The following is a 21,224-nucleotide window of genomic DNA, read 5'->3' as shown; positions in this document are numbered from 1 at the left end:
TACACTGATGAACTGAGCCACATAACCAGCCAATAAAACCTAATTGATATATACATAGAACACTTTACCCAACAACAGCAGAACAGTCATTTTTTCATCCTCCATGGAAACTCCACCAAGATAAACCGTACCTGGACCACAAAACAAACCTCAGCCAAGCTAAAATCATTAAAATATGCAGAGTGTGTTCTCTAACTCTGATGAATCAAACAAAACATCAGTGACAGAAAGGTAACAGGAAAATTTCAAAAACCTAGAATTTTAACAACACACTTCTAAATAATCCCTGAGTAAAAGAAGAGGTCTCAAGGGAAATTTCTGGAAGTCAGAAGCCGATCTTATTTGTATTCCTGCAAAAGTAATCTGTTACAGCTTTGTAAAAGAGATTGTCCTTTATCTTTGAATTCTAGAAAACTCACCAGCCTTTGTTTTTAATCAATAATTGCTATCTCATAATTTCCAGTTCAGGAATTTTGCCTGAATCATGGCAAACCCTTCCACTGGCCCAGAGTTGTGTTGTTTTGTTTTTGATGCACGTTTTCTTCTCTCATTGTTCCTTGTTACTTTAATTATTATTTGTCTGCTTTCTTCCTCTACCTAATCCTAATAGCTTATGACGTCATCTTTTCCCTCTGTGTTCTGAGAAGACTGCACATGGGGCAGGAAGATTTGCCATCAATATGGTGACTCTGCACCCAGTGAAAATCTATGTCACCACCTGCATCTCAGCAGTTCCCTCTGACCCTATCCTGCAACTCAGGCTGGCTTTTCCTTCATCTTTCCTCTTCTGTTTCATGGACTTCACACATCTCCCTGTGTCTACATGGATGTGAGCTCACACCAAGACAGCTCCTGTGCTAACACCTTCTTAGTGTATTCAGCGTGCTCCTCCCACGAGGCGTGGGGCAGGTCCTTGACCCCATGCTGGGTCAACAGCTGGTTTTATTTGTATTTTTTTCCACCTCCTCCTTGATGGGGGCAAGGGCTGGTCCTGACACCTCAGTGCTCACAAGCCTTCCCAGCCCAGGGTACTGGTCACCTCCACTCGAGTGCGACCAGATCCTCTCTCTCAAATAGCTCCATCTCCCTGAGGTGTAGACTGAAGGCCACTACTGACGGCCAGTTCCTGATACCCAACAGCTCTTCATGCAGAAGCTCTGATAAACAGACCTGAGTTGACCTCCTGTTCTCAGGCATGCGCTCTCCCACTAGGAGTCGGGGGTTTATCCCCGGGGAGTGTGTATCTTATTCCATCAAAAGTAAGGCAGTGAAGTAATTTTGCTAAACAAATTTTTCTCCTGATAGCTCTTAGGAAATGGCCTTGTACTTACTGCTCTATTCCAGGCTTTGAACAGTGAAATTCTGTATGATAAAAATTCTGTGGAGAGCTACCTAAATGCTCTTTACTGTGAAACATTGATTTTTTTCCAAGCAGCCTTTTTTTTTAATTATAAAAGTTATGCATATATGGGAGAAAATTCATAACTTACTGCAAGGCACACAGAAAATTTTAAACATTTCCTGTGAGTCCACTACCCAGAGAAAAAGCCACCATTATTACTTCTGATTGGATGTGTGTGTGTTTGTGTGTGTGTGTGTGTGTGTGTGTGTGTGTGTGTGTGTAGATATATACACACACATACTGTCTCTCTATGCTATTCCACTATATCAAAATCCTGCTTGGAGGCATGTATGTGGTCATAATTCATTTTCTTGATTGTTTCGTTGAATTAAGCCAGACCCAGAACAAATACTACATGACCCCACTTACATAAGAAATCTAAAATAGTTTAACCCCCAGAAGCAGTGGTTACCAAGGGCTGGGGGAGGGGGCTCGGTGCAGCACAGAGCCGAGAGTTTAAAACACTGTGTTGTGTACTTGAAAATCTGCTAAAAGCATAGATCTTATGTTGGTTTCTTTTCACAAAATAGATAGATAAATAGATAGATAGACTCTAGATGGACAGACGATATAGATAGATAGATGCTAGACAGATAGATGCTAGATAGATAGATATAGACTCTAGATGGATAGATGATATAGATAGATAGATAGATGCTAGAAAGATAGATGCCAGCTAGATAGATAGACTCTAGATAGATAGATGATATAGATAGATGATAGATAGATAGATAGATAGATAGATGATAGACTCTAGATGGATAGATGATATAGGTAGATAGATGTTAGATAGATAGATGATAGATAGATAATAGATAGATAGATGATAGACAGACAGATGGATGGGGCAGAAGGAAACTTTTGGAGGCAAAGGAAATATTATGACCCTGATTGTGATGATGGTTTCAGGGTGTATACTTATCCCAGACTCATCAAGGTGTGTATATTAATATTTACAAGTTGTTCTATGTCAATCCTACCTCAGTAAAGGTGTTTTAATGTAGAAAGTTGAGCAGAAATGCTTAAGGTGAAGAAGGGTGGGAGAGGGACTCTGGACAGAGGCAGAGCAGGATCCAGGCCCCCGGGGGCGGCAGGTCGTCGGGGTGACATTCTGGCTGCACCGACGGGGAGCACGGCGGGAGTGGGTGCAGTGACAGGTCGGCAGCACGTGAGAAGATGGCCTGTGTCACGGGAGGAAACGTGACCCCTGGTGCCCTGAATATGGGGCAAGGACAATTTCACCACTTTAGAAACGCCTCCTCCCAGCAACGTGTCAGCATCTTTACTGTGTCTTTATTCTTGAATCAATATCAGTGGAATCTTAACAAAAACGCTGCCCAAGGGGAGCACCCAGAATAGGGGGGACTCATACGTGCACACAAGATTGAAGCATGAGGTGAGGTGGCCTGTGACGGGCAAGCGGGACTGAACCTGGGTTTGGGTTTGGGGATTTTCATTATTATTATCAATTATTATTGTTTCTTCCAGGAGGGTGTGACAAACAGATCAAGGGAGCCGGGACCTGTGGTTAGCACAGAGGGGACACCTGGAGAGACAGCAAGGGGCCTGTGGGCCAGAGGCTGCACGCGGGGGGAGGGGTGAAGCAGTTTTGGGGGAGGCTGGAGGGGGGCTTCCAGGCCAGACAGGAGTGGAGCGGGGGTGCAGGTCTCAGGGAGGAGCCTTTTATTCGGCTACAGCAGATACAGGAAGCCGGGGGTGCGTGAGCTGAGGGCCGTGCTCTGCGGGTGGCCCTGGGCACTGGGGCATGTGACGCCGTGGGGTTGGGGGCACATGGGACCCCAGGCACCTGCCAAGAGGCTGTGCAGGAGCAGGTGGTGAAGCGACTGAAACGTGCCGATTCGGGGTCCCGAGGGCAGAGAGACTCGCCGACTAGCCGTGCAAGGCACAGGAAGAAGCCATCAAGGTTGCGGGTGTGCCCTCAACGGGCCTTTCATTTCCCTTGGGACCCGGAAATATATCATTTCATGACATCACGTGTGACTAACCCGCTGACATGAGAACAAAGCCTCTAAGGTGACACATACTCTGTGTCCCCCACCCCTGGGTGAACTAAGGCCGCGTCCACGCCTATAACCCATGGGCGTCTTGGCCACCTTTGATGGCCGTGGAACAGGACACCCGGCCTGCACGTGGACTCACGCAGCTGGAAGACTCAACCTGGAGGGTCACTGCACGAGCACGTCTCTTCAGTCAGGGCTGCTCCAGCCTCCTAGCGGATTTAACAATGATTCCAATGCTGGCTGGGCTAGTAACCTGCTTGACGTTGAGTTTTACGCTTAAAATCGGGGGCCCTGACAAGCTGCACAGTCGCTGGGGCTCCGCAGCGTGGCCTGGCTGGGTCAGGGCTCAGAAAGTCCCTCCATCTAAGGCAGGGACGTCCAGGTGTGCTGGGGCCCCGGCACAGGACTGCAGGGACGAGCAGCAGGGCATGTCGTCTGCAAAGCGGTTCCTTCGGCCTTGTTGCCAGGATGCCCACTGAGCCCCGTCCCCGGGCTGCTGGGCCCACAACACAGGCTCTGCCCAAGTCCCACGGCCCGTGAGTGCTTGTTTCATCATGATGGCTAAGCTAACAGTTCCATGTCCGCCCATGGCAGATGGGCCCCAAGGCACGTGAGGAGCCCTGCTCATCGGAGCCCTTACTCAACACTCGGATAGTAAGTCACCACGTGTTCTCCCTCGGGGCTGCGACCTGCACGCTCCCGATTTACTGCACAGACCCTCCTTCTCATGAGGGCTGCACACACACGCCAAGGGGAATCGGAAGGTTGACATGAATAAAATACTGTTAAAGAAGTTTCCAGTAGCTGAGAATACATGTCTTTTTCAAGTCGACACAACTTTCCAACAACGGAACACGAAGTCCACTCCTACCAGTGGGTGTTTCTCAGCCGAGCTTCACCAGGAACGTCTGGGAAACAGGGCAGACGAGACACAACTGGCAGACACCTGCGGGCCAGTCAACGCTGTTCCCAGGTCCAAGCTCTCCTTATGCTACACACACGTACACACGCTTCCCCGCTCGCCCTTCTTCACTGACCTCCCGCAAAGCAGAGTTTACCCACCTGGCTTCCTAAATCCCTGGAAGAGCCTCTCCCACCTCCTTCCACCCCATCCCGTCTGCATGTCGCCAGCCCCACAGAAGCCAACGCCCCAGGCACCACATCCTCGTTCTCCCTGGAGATTCTGGAACTTGGGACAATTTTTCTGCTCTTCCTGACCTCTGCCTCCCCCTGGACTCCGTGTCGAGACCCTCCCGCCTCAGGGGGGCTGCAGCCCCTCTGCCTCCTTCCCCGCCCCAGCCTCCTGTCTCTGCAGCTTCGACCATGGTAGGATCTGACCAGAGGACCAGCGGAACCTACCACCTGTGTGAAGGTTCAGGCTAAATGGTTTACTCAGGACCCTCTCCTGACCTTGTTTCTCCAGTTCTATGAATCGCGCCACACACTTATTTTCATCTAACATGAAACCCACCACCTCGGAACCTGTATAAATCCCTTTCTCCGTCTTCTTCTCCTGAATCATTTCTCAGGTCGTCAGCGCTGACCACAAAGTCCTTCATTCTTAAAAGCTCACGTTTACATTTTAACCCTTTAAACTCTTACTCTAAACTTCTTTGTGTCAGGTTCTTTATTTTTCTTCCTTTCCCTATCCCCAAAGCCCCAACCTTTTCTCCCACCTGTTTGAACTTGACAATTTCACTGTTTGCCCCGATGCATCCTGGCCTTGCCTGGGCCACCTCTAGACTGTGAGTGGCATCCTTCCGACAGGTCCCATGGTTGCAGCAGGGACCCTCCCTTTACCACGTGGATCCAGATTATTCTTCCTAAGATATTCCTGGGACGGCGTCATCCTCATTCTCAACTGCAGACAAAGCCTATCTGCTGCCTATTAATTAAAGGCCAGCTTCCTCCCTCTGACAGTCAAGGTCAAACAGAATGTGGCCTCAGACACCCCCTCAACAATGTCTCTCTACAATGACCCTCACAATGAGGTCAAACCGTACTTCCCCACGGAACCCGAACAGATACTCGGATTTCTCTCACATCAGCACTAGTACCCACAGTAGCTTCCTGACGTCGATCAAACGTTTGCTGATGTGTTAGGTCCAGTGTTAGTGACCCCCCTCCACAAAGCATGTCCTATCCGTGCCCATCAGAAGCGCCCTCTCAGTTCATTGCAGTAGAAAAGCAAAGGCTGTGTTATCAGCTGGACCTGGAATCAAACCAAGGCCCGCTCACTCAACCTTCTCAGAGCCACAGCCGGTGGGCAATTCCTCTGAGCCTCAGTTTTCTAGTCAGTGAAGGAGGCAAATAGCACCTACCTTACAAAAATGCCACAAAGACTAAATGAGACCATGGATATAAAAATATCTAATGCCCCTCAGACATTTCAGACACAACAAACATCACTCTGCTCTCCCTCATCCATACAACTTTATGCTCTTTTGTACTTTACTTGGGCATACACATTTTCATATTACTTACTGTCATTCCAAAACAATTACAGTGCCACAAAATAATTAAATGTTTTATTTTAAAAATTGGTGGAGGGACTTCCCTGGTGGCGCAGTGGTTAAGAATCCTCCTGCCAATGCAGGGGACATGGGTTCGAGCCTGGTCCGGGAAGATCCCACATGCCGCGGAGCAACTAAGCCTGTGCACCACAACTACCGAGCCTGCGCTCTAGAGCCCGAGAGCCACAGCTACTGAAGCCCGTGCGCCTAGAGCCCGTGCTCCGCAACAAGAGAAACCACCGCAATTAGAAGCCCACACACCGCAACGAAGAGTAGCCCCCGCTCACCACAACTAGAGAAAGCCCACGCACAGCAATGAAGACCAACGCAGCCAAAAAAAAAAAAAACAAAAAAGAATGGTGGAGAAGGGAAAACAAATATGGAAGAATAAGACAAGGCTGGGGTAAAGTCATAGCATATTGGGGTAATCGCTTAGCATTTATTTCTATGTGAATTAATGATTCGACAAATGTATCTTGTGAATAAATTATGATGGCTATGGCCTGCTGGTATTTATACACCTGTTTGCTTTCTTTATTTTTTAAAGAACTGAATGAATTTGATAAATTACAACTTAGCCCACCCAAATGAGACATATAACATCCCCTTAAACCAGTAAATTCACTCTGGGTTCCAGAAATGCACCTGTGTCATTTACACGGGTAAGAAATAAGAAAGCACAGGTAGTGAATCCAAAGTCAACACAGATAACTTATGAGTTGAGGGCTCAGCATAAAGTAAATTATGATAAATTATGATCACCTTCCCAACAATAATGGTGATCTGGGTCATCTATAACAGTTTTCTGTACGATAGTGTCTTTTAAAAGAGAGAAATTCTTCTTGCTTCTGGAAGATGCTAAGTCGCTAGGAGCGAACTCTCCAGTCACCTGAGGTCACAACTTCCAGGAAGGTAAAGACACCGAAAGACACACACACACAAAAGCAGCCCGGGCCTCCCAATCTGTACCCGTTTCTACATGGACTGGCTGCCAGCAGAAAACTCTCATCACGCTTCACGTCCCTATTCAGAATTCCTCTGTTTCTTTCCCTTTTAAAAACACTGTCTTTGGAAAGTACTGAATTACAAACCGCATTAAAAATAACTTTACCGTACTGCCTGCAGTCTGCCACAGGGGGTAAGAGCCTTCACAAAATAAGGTTGTTGAGATGACTTAGGTAGGATGGCAGGGAATGAAAGCCCTTCTGATTGTACCACACCCAAAAAAGAAAGAGGACTTAATGGCCCTCACGAAAGTAGTTGTGAAGTCTATTCATGCGGTTCTTGGATGCGAGGAACACACGTAAACTACCTTCACCAGCACCTGAACGCAGGCCTCGGAGTAGTGGTCCTGCATGGCTGCTCGTGAGCGGTGAATTCCAGCCTGCTAATTTTGTATTTATCTCCAGCATATAATTTACGGCTAAAAATAGATTAATTTTCCGCAGAACAAATGCTGAGTGTTGCTCTATAATTATATTCTCACAGCAAAAAGGGGATCTAAGACCATCATTTTTTTTCTTTCTCAGTTGATAAGCTAATGAAATTTGACCTGCAAATTAAAAGCAAGCAAATGATAAGAAAAAAATGATTACTTTCAAATTAATAACTGAATGTGGAACGTTATTTCTCAAAATAAATTGAAGTGAACATTTGCTGAGCGTGGAGAATAAGGCAGCAGGCCTGTCAGGCAGGAGAAAGGTGAAGCAGAAATAGGAGACAGACAATGCTATTAACATTGAAATAAGAAGTAGCATAAAAATTACTAATTGAACCATCAGTATCTATATTTCAAAAGATCAATACTTTAATAAAAACTTTTTAAATGTACTCAGTTTGGAATGCTGGTGAGTGTCTTTAAGAGGTATAATGAATCAACTGGCAAATTCTGACCCTAATTCAAGTTCACTTCTCTAGATGATACCACCTTCTGTGACAGACAACCTTCTTTGTGGGACTAGAGCTGCTCCCCAGCAAGTTCATGCTCGAAGGAGGCTGCGTAGGTTCTCACAGTTTGTGCAAAGTCAGGGCCACATCACAAGTCCCTCGGCTTCCGACCCAATCCCCCCACTCTCGTCACAGGGTGACCAGTCATTTTCCGCCAGGGTCCTGTGTTCACGGGGACAGCTGGGCTACCACTCATGAAAATGCCAGTCTACACAGGACAGCGACCCCAGTTATTTCTCGGAGAGCCCACATCACCAGGCAAGGCAGGAAGCAGCAGACCCCTTCCCTCTTTCACGGCAGCTGTCACTACACACCCCCTTCTTCAAATATTTTCTTAGGTTCAGGGAAACCTTAGCAGTCATTCTTCCCAACTCCAAGGAAGAAGAAATGCCACTTGAGACCAACTATCCACAGACCCGGGGCATCCAGGTGGATCTGAGACTGGTAACAAAAGCCGCCACAGATTCGCAGTGTGTGCAATTCCGACACGCGATTCTGAAAAGCAGGGAAAAGTGTGGGTGTCCCTGACGGGGCAGCTCTCCCTGCACTGAGGTCGCCTGCCAGTATATTCACCCGCTCCTGTGCCCGGCACAGCGACCCTGGGTCCTGCAGGCCTGGGCCGGGCCCCTGGTGCTCCCACCTCAACCCCACACAGCCACAGATGTGCTGACACTGAGGATCTAGCCGTGTTTTTGGAAAGGATACAAGCGCAAGCCTCTGTTAAAGTCAAGGGGCAGGCTGATACAGTCGGAACCCCGGCGTGTGGACGGGAACCCCCAGGACCACGGTCCATGACCTCCCGACCCCCAATCTTGGCTCCTGTAACTGCTTCACTGGAGGGAAATGTATGAAAAAGGCAATGGTAGTCTTTGCCCTGGATCTGGGGTCTTCAGATGTTGTTTTGTTTCATTTGTTTGTTTTAATTTTTGTTTTAAAAGCAGGGAGATATTTTTTTCCAGCTTAAGAATGACACTGTATAAAAACGTGGAAACTGGAGTGGGGCAGCTGGGGTACCCGGGATCCTGGGCACCCTGCAGCCCCTCCCCGTGGGCTTGTGGCTTTTGTGTCAGGTCCCGTTTATGCCCCGCTTCTTCTACGTCCTTGGCTGAGGGACTCCGATGTCCTCCCTCTGGCCCAGGCTCAGCCCCTACGCCTCTGCTGTCACTGTAGCGCCCAGCCTGGCCGCCAGGACTGGGTCCCCACCGCCATGCCCACCAAGGCCAGCAGCCAGCAAACCTCTCCGCCCAGGTCCCCAGTCTCCAGGCCCAAGGTCGAGAGGGACGCCTCAGTATAGAGACCAAGTCACAGGTGTGGCCGTGAAACTCTGTGACAGTTGCTGACGGAGGGGTGGTGTTGAGTGACCCTCTCAGGGGACGAAGGGGTTGAACCCGGAGAACCCTGACTTCACCAAATACCAGTGATTAACTCCAGAGGGTGCAGCCTGATCTAACAGGATCCACGATGCAGCCTGTGGACCTCAGTGAGATGATGGAAAGGCCCGGGTGCTTCATGGGGGCGAAGTCAGAGGGCAAGGGCGCTGCCACGCTGGACCGAGAGGGCTCCAGGCCAGCTCTCTACAGGAAGGAGACTGGCAAGGAGTTGCTCCAATGGCCTGTTTCCAAATCTCCACCCGTGGCTGTCAGGGAAGATGGGCGAAGCGCCCGGCAGAGTCAGGGGCACCGAGGATGTGGTCGTGAGGACAGTCCCAGGGGGCCGGCGGGGTCTGGCTGGGGACACCTCCCCACCCCCGGGAGCGAGGCCTTTGCTGAGCCCTGCTCTGTGAAGGCCAGATGCCAACGGCCCTGTTGGCCGTGACTGCCCGCCCTACAGCATCTTTCTGGTGATGGGTGACTGGCGCACTGAGTTTCAAGGAACACTCTGAACTTCATTTTGGTTCTTCTATAAATTGACCTTCGCTTGGGAGAAATTTTATAAATTCTTTAAGCAATAGATGTTTCATAATGACCTTTAAATTAACATTTAAGGTTAAGCACAGTTCAAAGGAAGAGCTTTTCTTTTTCTTTTTTTCTCTTCCAAGAATGCTTCCCTGAAATACTGGACCATTCTCTGGAAGTAAGTTGTGGGATTTCCCTCCCTGCCGGCCCGTAAGTCAGGACACAGTGAAATCCAGTAACCGAAGGAGGGAGTCAGCCTCCTTTTAGGGACACATCCTGACACCTCAGAACAGGCCTTCCATCTCAGGATCCCGAGTAACAGTTCCTCAGAAAGGCAAATGAGTAACTGTAGGAAAAAAAATCACTGGATGGATATTTAAATGGCTAAAAGTCTATGTCAGAATAGAACGAATGCCAAACACCAGGAGTTTGGCCTTTTTAACTGGAGTGCATACCTTCTAGAGGGTGTTTAATTAAACCAGTCTAACACTCAAGATGTGAATGAAATAACTCATAAAGGTTCCACGAGAGACATTCTACAATACAATGAATTTATAAGTATTAAACCTGTTCCTATGCAAATTGTCCATTTTCTCCTCAGAAAGACCATGAAAATCACTCCATGTCTTATGGCTGTACCCCAAAGGCCAAAGTTAAAGGCTGGTGGCTAATTACTGAAAGGTTAATGCAATAATCTGACACGATATCAACCACCAACAGTGCTATAGGGATTTCAGACAACAGACGCCCTTTGCAGCCAGTGCGGTATCATGACTACTGGGCTTCCTGGAAAGAAGCTCCATCCCCAGAGGGCTGCATACCATTGGCTTGCACGCCTGTGCCTGGCCAAGTCCACATCAAACAACATTAAAAGCTGCAGAAGTCACTAGTCAAACATGTCAATCCAGAAGACAAATAAAGAGAGAAAAGAACAGGTGCCAGGGAGACACAGGGATCCTGTGCCCTCATCACAGAAGCAGAGATGCAGGGAGACCCCGGACCCTGAAAGCAAGGACACGACAGCCCACTGTCAAGAGAGGGCTTGGGATTTGGACAGATTAGAAAGTTAAAATGTTCTGAGAGGAAATGAGTAGATTCCTTCTACAAATTGGGTTGATTTTAATAACAGCCACATCCCGTGTTCAAAAGCCAGCAAACGTATTTTAGTTTATTTTTCTATCAAGCTATGAATCTTGATATTTTTGTATTAAGCTATAAATCTCACGCGTGTGACCCACAAGGTAAGAGGTCTGAGCAAATCTCAGCTGGAAGAGGGGCTTCTGAAAAGTCCACACGGGGACTAAAATTTTTCATCAGGGATTATGTTGTGAAATACGACTGTTAACACTTTTTTCTGGAATTGCATCGTGAAGTATGAATGTTAGCATTTTCCTCAGGGAAATTCACAATTTTACATTGTGAAAACCTGTAAAGAACATTTATTCCAATGAGTAAGCCTGCACCAGGCACAAGCCCAGATGTTGATAAGCTTTTCCATGTCCCCAGGAACCATGAAGGCCCAGCACAAGGTAGGGACATTTCATTAGTGATATGACAGGTTTACAAGCAGACACTTCACTCCCAGGATCTACTCTCTCCCAATTTTTCTCTCAGTCGGGGCCGACACCAGACAACTATTTCCCCAATCGCCGAAGACTGGAAGCTTCGGATATTTTCCCATCTTAAGGTTGTACTGACTTCTTTCCTTGGAGAAACCTGTCCTGATTCACCGCTTCTAAGTTCCCGCTGGTGGGTAAGGGCATCTTTCCTCTATCCCAGCCCTCCTTCCCTCCCAGCCACTTTTGGTGATGCCAGGGAAACTTTCCTCATTCACAGGGACAGTCTCCGCAGGGCTTGAAAATCCAGCCCCTGGGAGGAGTCCACCATTCTTTTTGTGTCCATCCAGCTCTGGGTCCATCCAGCCACCAGGAAGAGGAGGAATTTAAGTGCACGTATCCAGATCACCATCATCCTGACAACAAACGTCTTTAAACACAGATTATTCTCTCATTTGCTTTAGATCCATCAGGTGCATTCTGATCATAACAAAAGACAGTGACCTATTTCATATATTTCTATACAGCCTAAAGGAAAACTAAAAGTAAATTCATTTTCTCTTTCAAGGGAATGTTTATGAACAACTGGTTTTATTTCTCAGTAAAAACACCGGGATTTGGTTTGATTCCGCCTGCACCCACAAAGGTATTTACAAAGCAAGTTTATCTGACTGCTTTCTAAAACAAGAAGAAAAAAAAAAAAAGAAAAAATATTACCTTTGCCAAAGTTCTGGGTTTTGATATATTTGAATGTGCGTCTTGAACTTAATCAGGGATTCTCACTCCAAAAGACCATCCTCCAAGCCTGCTGACAGTAAAGGCGGTGTTAGTGTTTGAACCAGGCAGCACCAGGCCTTCCTAACAGAGGGCCTCCCCCACCCACTGGTCATAGAACAGCAGGTGCTGAGCCCCCAGGCTCCGTGTCGTGGTCTCACGGGGCTCAGCCTGCAGGAGGACGTGGCCTGGCCGCTCCGAACTTACCAACGTGTTAGGAAACACATGCCATGTAAGGACACGGCTGTGGTCCCCTGCACCACGGTTATTTTAATTAATTGTTGTTTCTCCTACAAATCAGCTATTAGAATCACTTAGTCTGTGGGGCTCTTCTGAGTTACCCTGTTTTGAATTGTCTTCTCTTTCCTACTCTTGCTTCTTTAATCCTCAGTGCAACAAGGCCTCCTTCAGGAAGGCATCCCCGGCTTCTTTGATTGGGGTGTATTTCCTTCTCTTCGGGGTCCTCACAATACCCTACATTTCCACTTATTGTGTCAATTGCTAATCTGGGTTTTAACTGTCTTCCTGCTAGCTTATCTCTTATGCAGCTCCGTGAGTCTCTCACCGGTACCGTGTCAATTGCTACTCTGGCTTTTAACTGTATTCCTGCTAGTTTGTCTCTTATGTGGCTCCATGAGACTCTCCCGGGTACCCTGTCAATTGCTACTCTGGGTAGGTACTGTCTTCTTGCTAGTTTATCTCTTCTGAGGCTCCGTGAGTCTCTCGCGGGTACAGTGTCAATTGCTACACTGGGTTTTAACTGTCTTCTTGCTAATTTATCTCTTATGCAGGTCTGTGAGCCTCTAACAGGTGGGAATTACATCTTGTGTCTCCCTATTCCTTGGGCTGTGTAGTATCTGGCACTCATGAAGCTTCTAAAAATATTGGACCTTAGAAATAAAAACACATATTAAACTTTGTCTCCCAGTCTCTGATAAAAGGAGCTTGAAAAACAAACGTCCGCCGTCGTGCCCGGACTCTCAGCAGAAATTTTGGGGCACAGGAATAAGGAGGCATTCCCACCCGGCTCCATTTAACTCATGCATCCATTCACTCATTTCAGAGACATTGATTGAGTGTCTTTTGCATGACAGATACTATTCTAAGTCCTGGCCACACAAACTCCAACCTGCAAAACGCAGAGATTCTGGGATGTGTTTAAAGACCTGAGGAGTGGGCAGCAGGGGAGATTCAGGCAAAGTTCAGTGGGGGCCGGAGATGGTCCAGGAAGGACCAGAGATAAAGAGAGCCTGGGGGCAAGGGGGTTGTTTCAGGGACCTTGGACACACCATGCAATGATTTTGCGTTGGGGTCTCAGGAAATTTGATGGGGTGGTAAACGTGATTTCAATTCAAAGCAATGAGAAGCTCATCCCTACCCCCTCAACCTGGATTCACCCTCTTAGGCTCACGGAAATGCAGCACAGAATGAAAGCTTTCCCCAAAATCGCAGGAGAGGAATCTTAAGACGCCAGGGAGACCATTATTTCATTATGCTGTTAACATCTCTGGGCTCATTCTCTAAAGCTCTCAAGCTGCGTCTGTCTCCCCAGGTGACTCTCCATGGACGGGATTCCCCCAGGGCAAGAGAGAAAGTCAGCAGGAGGAATCTGATTAAGGCCTGCAGCATTTCTTTGGAATTCTTATGAGCATCAAAGCTGGTACTAGACTTCTGAGTTTTGAAGAGCATCAGCATTTGAAACACTCAGATTTCTGAAGTAATTCTGGAAACAGGGAAGAGCCAGCGCCGGTTTCAAACCCACCTTGGTTTTTCCTCCGGCGCCAGCAAATACTCCTCCAGGGGGAGGCCGGAGAGGTTGAGCAGCCTGTGGCCCAGGCGGTTGGTCAGGTAGGGAGCCCTGGTGCTTCCACTGGGGCACTTCTGCAATTGTTTCCAAAGATGTCAAGTAGAAGCTTATTCATAACCCACACACAGGTTTACTGACATTAAAGTAAACGTGACTTTTCCTAGCTGTCACGTTTTCAATGAATCATCAATGGCTCTTTACGTGTCCTCAAATCTCTTTAAGAGTCACCTGTTGGTACATTTGAGAACTATGCTAGAATTCCACTGCAACCTTTGCTGTCAGATTTGGGAACTTCCCAACATTTTCCTGTATGTAAGCTTGGGCAGATTTGTAAGAACTCAAAAGGTGAAAAATGTTTTCACTGGGGTGACCTCGCATTTGACGAACCAGAAAGAGAGTCAGAGGATGATGGGCAAAAAATTCAAAGGAACGTGTTTCTTCCCTAAATGCCTCACAGGCTTAGAATCAGGAAATATTTGCCAAGCAGGGACCACCCCGACTCCCCTTCCTGAGGGCCTCTGACTCCTAACACAGGGACCACAATTTCTGCCCAAGCACACAATGCCACAAAAAAACGGATTTTTCAGTTGAGTCATTTGCAGGAAAAGCTGCATCTTTTCCACCCCTTGTGTAATGATTCATACATGATAACAGCATCTTGCAAGAGCTACAGCAAAGAGACCTGTTAACCAGGGCTTTATCTGGCATTTCTGAAGCTGCTTTGGCTATGGAGCTTTTTCATGGGAAATGCTTTTCTTCTTGCACACATATCACTGAGGTCTCACATGAGGTTCACGTGAGTTGCAGTGAATTCACATCAACTACTTGGTACTTGTTCATTCATTCCTCTGCCACTGACACTCAATCTCGTTCCAGTAAATTTTAGGGAGCTGGTAACAAAAGGTACCAGTCTAACAGGATGATTAGATCAAAGCCACAGAATAAGAGCATGGAGTGAAAATTTACAGGGTTCATGAGTTAATGGAATAAACAAGACGGGGAAGAAATAAATCACTGTGTCCTAAAAGAACTTGAGCAGAACAGCTGGTCACTGCAAAGGAGCACCAGTCAATAGTCTCTGGTGGGTCACACCTGGACATCCCCCTCACTGCTGTGTAACTGCCTCACTTACATCCAGACATTTGGTCTAGGAGAAGAAAGCAGACCAGGTCCATTGAAAGGAAGACTTCCTAAAGTCACTAAACTATTAGGAGGAGTGTTTCCCACAGGCCACTAAACAGAAAGGCCATGTCAACATGTTCAAGTGGCCGTTTTCTTAATAGATCCTGAATTTCAATTAAGATTTCGCTTTTCCTTTTTCAGTAAATTAAGATTGCCATATCAGCTTGCTGATTGTGGCTCACAGGCCTGTGCCTTTTATGAATTGCCTTTTGAGATTTCCTTTGAAATGAGTTCCAGCCAGTTTTCCATATAAGTTTCACTCCTTTCTCCTCCGCAGACTAGACAGGGGAAAACCCACTTCCGTGTGCTCTTGTACTGATCAACCATAGTTAGAAGAGCCTAGTGCTATCTTAGCTTTTAAAATCTAGCTCTCAAAACTCAAATAAAAATACAACAAGAGCTTGAGGTCATCCTGCCTTGAAATTCTGGGAAATTTCCCCCCAAAGGGCAATCCTAGCTTCCTCAGCATTAATTGGAGAAGATTGTTTGCTTCGTGAACACTGCTGGACAGTCACCGATCATGACCAGTGGGCAATGAACAGGAGGACCACACTGGAAACCATGTCACAACACCTTTCCAAGGAGCAGCTAATCGAGTAACCCTAAAGGTCATTTAGTTCAAAAGTTCATTTAGTTAACAAAAGTGAAGGTTTTTCAGATGGGGGTGAACTCATCTTTGTTCCTTGAGGTTTAGACTTTTTAGAAATAAAAAACACGGTGGAAACCTACCAGGTAGCCGCAGGACTCCTGGACTTCTGGGTGAGAGAAGAAGGGGTCCATGCACCAGCAGGAAGAATTCCCCCTGACACAGCGAAGGAGAGATGGGATGATCCTGAGATCACAGAGCTGCTGTATTCCCATGAAAGCATCCCCCAGACTGGAGCACAGCTCATGAGAGCAACATCTCGCACTGCAGAAGGCCAAGCGTTCACATTTGTTTTCACAGCTTGAGCTGTTAATCTGAGGATAACGTTCTATTGCAATGACAATATTTCCATTATATTAAATGATGCTCACTCTGTTCGTGCATTGAATGTATCACCGAGGCTCCTGGGACCTTCAGCAGGGACTCGGGGGGCTGTCGTGAACCTTGGGGCTCCTGGTGGCTAAACCAGGAGCCCTCAGCACCAGTGTAGCAATTAATAAACACAGGTAGTTGCTAATTCCTTTTCATCGTGTGACACTGTAATTGAATCATCATTTAAAGAAAGGCAACTAGTATTAAATTTCCATTATGAAGAACCACAGTGCCACAGAAATTGCTATGAAAACAACTTATAGCAGAGGTTCAGAACCCTTTATTTTTTTCTTTAATTTTTATTTTATATTGGAGCATAGTTGATTAACAATGTTGTGTTAGTTTCAGGTGTACAGCAAAGTGATTCAGTTATACATATACATGTATCTATTCTTTTTCAAATTCTATTCCCATTTAGATTGTTACATAATATTGAGCAGCGTTCCCTGTGCTCTACAGCAGGTCCTTGTGGGTTATCCATTTTATATATAGTAGTGTGTGTATGTTAATCCCAAACTCCCTAACTATCCCTCCCCCCACCACATCCTTCCCCCCGGTTACCATAAATTCATTCTCTAAGTCTATGAGTCCGCTTGTAAATCAGTTCACTTGTATCTTTTTTTTTTTTTAGATTCCGAATATAAGCCATGTCGTATGGTGTTTGTCTTTCTCTGTCTGACTTGCTTCACTTAGCATGATCATCTCCAGGTCCACCCATTTTATTCCAAAGCTCCCTATAACATTTCTCCTTGTTAGGCCTCATACTTTTTTTTTTTTCACTAATGTTTGTAAATCAAAGTCTGCTTTAGTAATGATAATTGTGTTTTACTCAAAAATTGGGGGAGAAGGGAGGAAACTGACATTTACTGAACTACAGGTGCCCCGCTAGGTGCTTTTACTACAACCGCTTGCCAGCCTCACTTTTGGGAAGAGGGAGTGGGGTTGTCAGAGGCCAGGGGCTCACCCAGCATCACACTTTGGAAGACGGTCTTTTGACCTCCGAGCCCTCACTTTTTGCTCCAGACCTTGATGCTCCAACGTGAGAACATCAAGGTGAAACACATCCAGTCCCATGAAAAGAAACCTAACCATTTCTATTAACAAGGTTAGCAAAGTACAATTTCCATGTAAATTTCTGAAATAACAAAAATAATTTCAAGGCTTTGCTGGTGTGACTTTCTTGGTTAAGCAGACAATGGGGACTCCAGTTTGAGTCTTGAAAGTGAACAGGGAAATATCACCTAAGGGAGTGATGTGTTTCATCGGACTGCTTGCTGTATCTGATAATTACTTCAGGGGTAGTAGGGAAATCACGGCTGGAGTGTCACCAGACACAAGCCCTGGGACATAAGCCTTGGTATTGAAATCTCCCAGTCTGCTTCTAAAGGCTGGGAACTTCAGCGCATTTTAAAACTTAAATTAGGCATCATCTACTATAATGGGAAAATGTAAAGTTTAGTTCATGTTTATACCACAATAGCTTTTTCTGGAGATTTTTGCTGCCTTCTGTGTGAAAGGAGGTAAAGGCAGGAGTTCAACTTGGCTCCCGCAACCTAAGCTCAGAGTCTGAACAGAAAAACAGTCAATACGCAGAATCTCATCTATTGTTTTAAAATGTTTCTGTTAATTTATAATCAAACGATGACTAAAGTCTGCCTAAAATGGAATATGTAGATATTGAATTCAATGTTTTACACTTACAGAAGGACACCTATTTGTTTTAAATAAAACATTTTGCTTCGATCTGGGACTTCAGTAAATCAAGCCTTTTTGTGTAACATGGACAGAAATTATTATTGATAGAAGGATCCAAAGCACCCCCTTGTATAAGGCACCCCGCCCCCCAGCTTTTTGTCATGCTGACCAAGGAAAAGAGTAGAAATGGTTACAAATTAGGAATGAGTTAAGAGATGAGGATTTCACAAAGAAAGAGGCAGAAACAGAAACAGACCAGGAAGGCAGAGGAAAGTTGAGGGCGGAACAGTGAGCGTGGTCCACAGGCTGGGGGAGGCGGGGGCACAGTTCTGGGAACCGCTGCCCTTCCTCCAACGGTATCTGAAGGTAAAACAGACGTCTGAGCAGAATTCGGAAAATGTTCCGCTCCCTAAGCATTGACTCTACTTCTTTATCCCTCTGGAAAGACTAGATACTCCAATTAAAAAAAAAAAAAATCTCCCAACAAACAAAAGCCCAGGACCAGACAGCTTCACAGGCAAATTCTATCAAGTATTTAGAGAACAGCTAACACCCGTCCTTCTCAAACTCTTCCAAATTATAGCAGAGGGAGGAACACTCCCAAACTCATTCTATGAGGCCACCATCACCCTGATACCAACACCAGACAAAGATGACACAAAAAAAGAAAACTCAGGCCAATATCACTGATGAACATATATGCAAAAATCCTCAACAAAATACTAGCAAACAGAATCCAACGGCACATTAAAAGGATCGTACACCACGATCAAGTGGGGTTTATCCCAGGAATGCGATTCTTCAATATATGCGAATCAATCAATGTGATATACCATATTAACAAATTGAAGGATAAAAACCACATGATCATCTCAATAGATGCAGAAAAAGCTTCTGAAAAAATTCAGCACCTATTTATGATAAACACTCTCCAGAAAGTGGGCATAGAGGGAACCTAACTCAACATAATGAAGCCCATATATGACAAACCCACAGCAAACGTCATTCTCAATGGTGTAAAACCGAACACATTTTCTCTAAGATCATGAACAAGACAAGGATGTCCACTCTCGCCACTGTCATTCAACATAGTTTTGGAAGTCCTAGCCATGGCAATCAGAGAAGAAAAAGAAATAAAAGGAATCCAAACTGGAAAATAAGTAAAACTGTTACTGTCTGCAGATGGCATGATACTAAACATAGAGATCCCTAAAGGTGCTACCAAAAAACTATTGGAGCTAATCACTGAATTTGGTAAAGTTGCAGGATACAAAATTAATGCACAGAAATCTCTTACATTCCTATATACTAACAATGAAAGATCAGAAAGAGAAATTAAGGAAACAATCCCATTTACCATTGCCACAAAAAGAATAAAATACTTAGGAATAAATCTACCTAAGGAGGCAAAAGACCTGAACACAGAAAACTATAAAACACTGATGAAAGAAATCAAAGATGACACAAACAGATGGAGAGATATACCATGTTCTTGGATTGGAAGAATCAATATAGTGAAAATGACTGTAGCACCCAAACCAATCTACAGATTCAATGCAATCCCTATCAAATTACCAATGGCATTTTTCACAGAATTAGAACAAAAAGTTTTAAAATTTGTATGGAAACACAAAAGACCCTGAATAGTCAAAGCAATCTTGAGAAGGAAAAATGGAGCTGGAGGGATCAGACTCCCTGACTTCAGACTATACTACAAAGCTACAGTAATCAAGACAGTATGGTACTGGCACAAAAACAGAAATATAGATCAGTGGTACAGGATAGAACGTCCAGAGCTAAATCCATGCAGCAGTGGTAACCTAATCTATGACAAAGGAGGCAAGAATATACAATGGAAAAAAGACAGCCTCTTCAATAAGTGGTGCTGGGAAAACTGGACAGCTACATGTAAGAGAATGAAATTAGAACACTCCCTAAACCATACACAAAAATAATCTCAAAATGGACTAAGACCTAACTGTAAGGCCAGACACTATAAAACCCTTAGAGGAAAACACAGGCAGAACACTCTATGACATAAATCACAGCATGATCCTTTTTGACCCACCTCCTAGAGAAATGGAAATAAAAACAAAAATAAATAAATGGGACCTAATTAAACTCAAAAGCTTTTGCACAGCAAAGGAAACCATAAACAAGGTGAAAAGACAACTCTCAAAACAGGAGAAAATATTTGCAAATGAATCAATGGACAGAGGATTAATCTCCAAAATATACAAACAGCTCATGCAGCTGAATATCAAAAAAACAAACAACCCAATCCAAAACTGGGCAGAAGACCTAAATAGACATTTTTCCAAAGAAGATATACAAATTGCCAACAAACACATGAAAAGATGCTCAACATCACTAATCATTAGAGAAAGGCAAATCAAAACTACAATGAGGTATCACCTCACACTGGTCAGAATGGCCATCATCAAAAAATCTACAAACAATAAATGCTGGAGGGTGCGGAGAAAAGCGAACCCTCCTGCACTGTTGGTGGGAATGTAAATTGATACAGCCACTATGGAGAACAGTATGGAGGTTCCTTAAAAAACTACAAATAGAACTACCATATGACCCAGCAATCCCACTCCTGGGTATATACCTGGAGGAAACCATAATTCAAAAATATACACGCACCTCAATGTTCATTGCAGCACTATTTATAATAGCCAGGACATGAAAGCAACTTAAATGTCCATCAACAGAGGAATGAATAAAGAAGATGTGATACATATATATAATGGAACATTACTCAGCCATGAAAAGGAATGGAATTGGATCATTTGTAGAGATGTGGATGGACCTAGAGTCTGTCATACAGAGTGAAGTACATCAGAAAGAGAAAAACAAATATCATATATTAACGCATATTTGTGGAATCTAGAAAAATAGTACAGATGAACCTATTTCCCGGGCAGGAATAGAGACACAGACATAGAGAACGGATGTGCAGACACATGGGGGAAGGTGGAGAGCTCAGCTCAGTGCTCTGTGATGACCTAGATGGGTGGGATGGGATGGGAGGGGGAGAGAGGTCCAAGAGGGAGGGGATATATGTATACATATAGCTGATTTACTTCACTGTCTGGCAGTAACTAACACAACAGTGTAAAGCAATTATACTCCAATAAAATATATATATACCTTTTTTTCTGCCAACTGTTCTTTCTTTGTTGCCAGGTTGGGCCCAGACTACACCCTTCAGGGCCACAGGTTATATTTCAATTTCTCAAAGGTAGACGCTTTTTACATCCTGTGTGTTTCTTTGGACAGAAGGGAAATAAAAGCATCACTATGGAAGCTTTTATTTAGTTAAAAAAAAATGACTTTCTTTTTCAAGAGAAAACTAAAGTGAAACAATGTAATTAATTTTCTATTAATTCTTCCTCACTGAGACCGCTA

At 45.1% G+C, this 21,224-nt stretch overlaps 1 protein-coding gene across 1 annotated transcript in view; it reads right to left on the bottom strand.

The window, feature by feature from the left end:
* The window catches only part of ABCA13 (ATP binding cassette subfamily A member 13), a 262,933-nt gene that overhangs the window by 104,323 nt on the left and 137,386 nt on the right, over positions 1-21,224 (bottom strand). The window contains 4 exon segments of the mRNA XM_029233962.1: positions 7,048-7,183; positions 12,052-12,139; positions 13,871-13,989; positions 15,827-15,899. Of these exon segments, the coding sequence (XP_029089795.1) occupies positions 7,048-7,183; positions 12,052-12,139; positions 13,871-13,989; positions 15,827-15,899 (416 nt within the window).

The sequence above is a fragment of the Monodon monoceros genome, unplaced genomic scaffold (assembly GCF_005190385.1).
Source record: "Monodon monoceros isolate NGI ecotype Baffin Bay Population unplaced genomic scaffold, NGI_Narwhal_1 Super_Scaffold_2, whole genome shotgun sequence".
Lineage (NCBI taxonomy): Eukaryota > Metazoa > Chordata > Mammalia > Artiodactyla > Monodontidae > Monodon > Monodon monoceros.
Note: the sequence above shows the minus strand (reverse complement) of the source record. Positions and strands in the feature narration are given on the sequence as shown.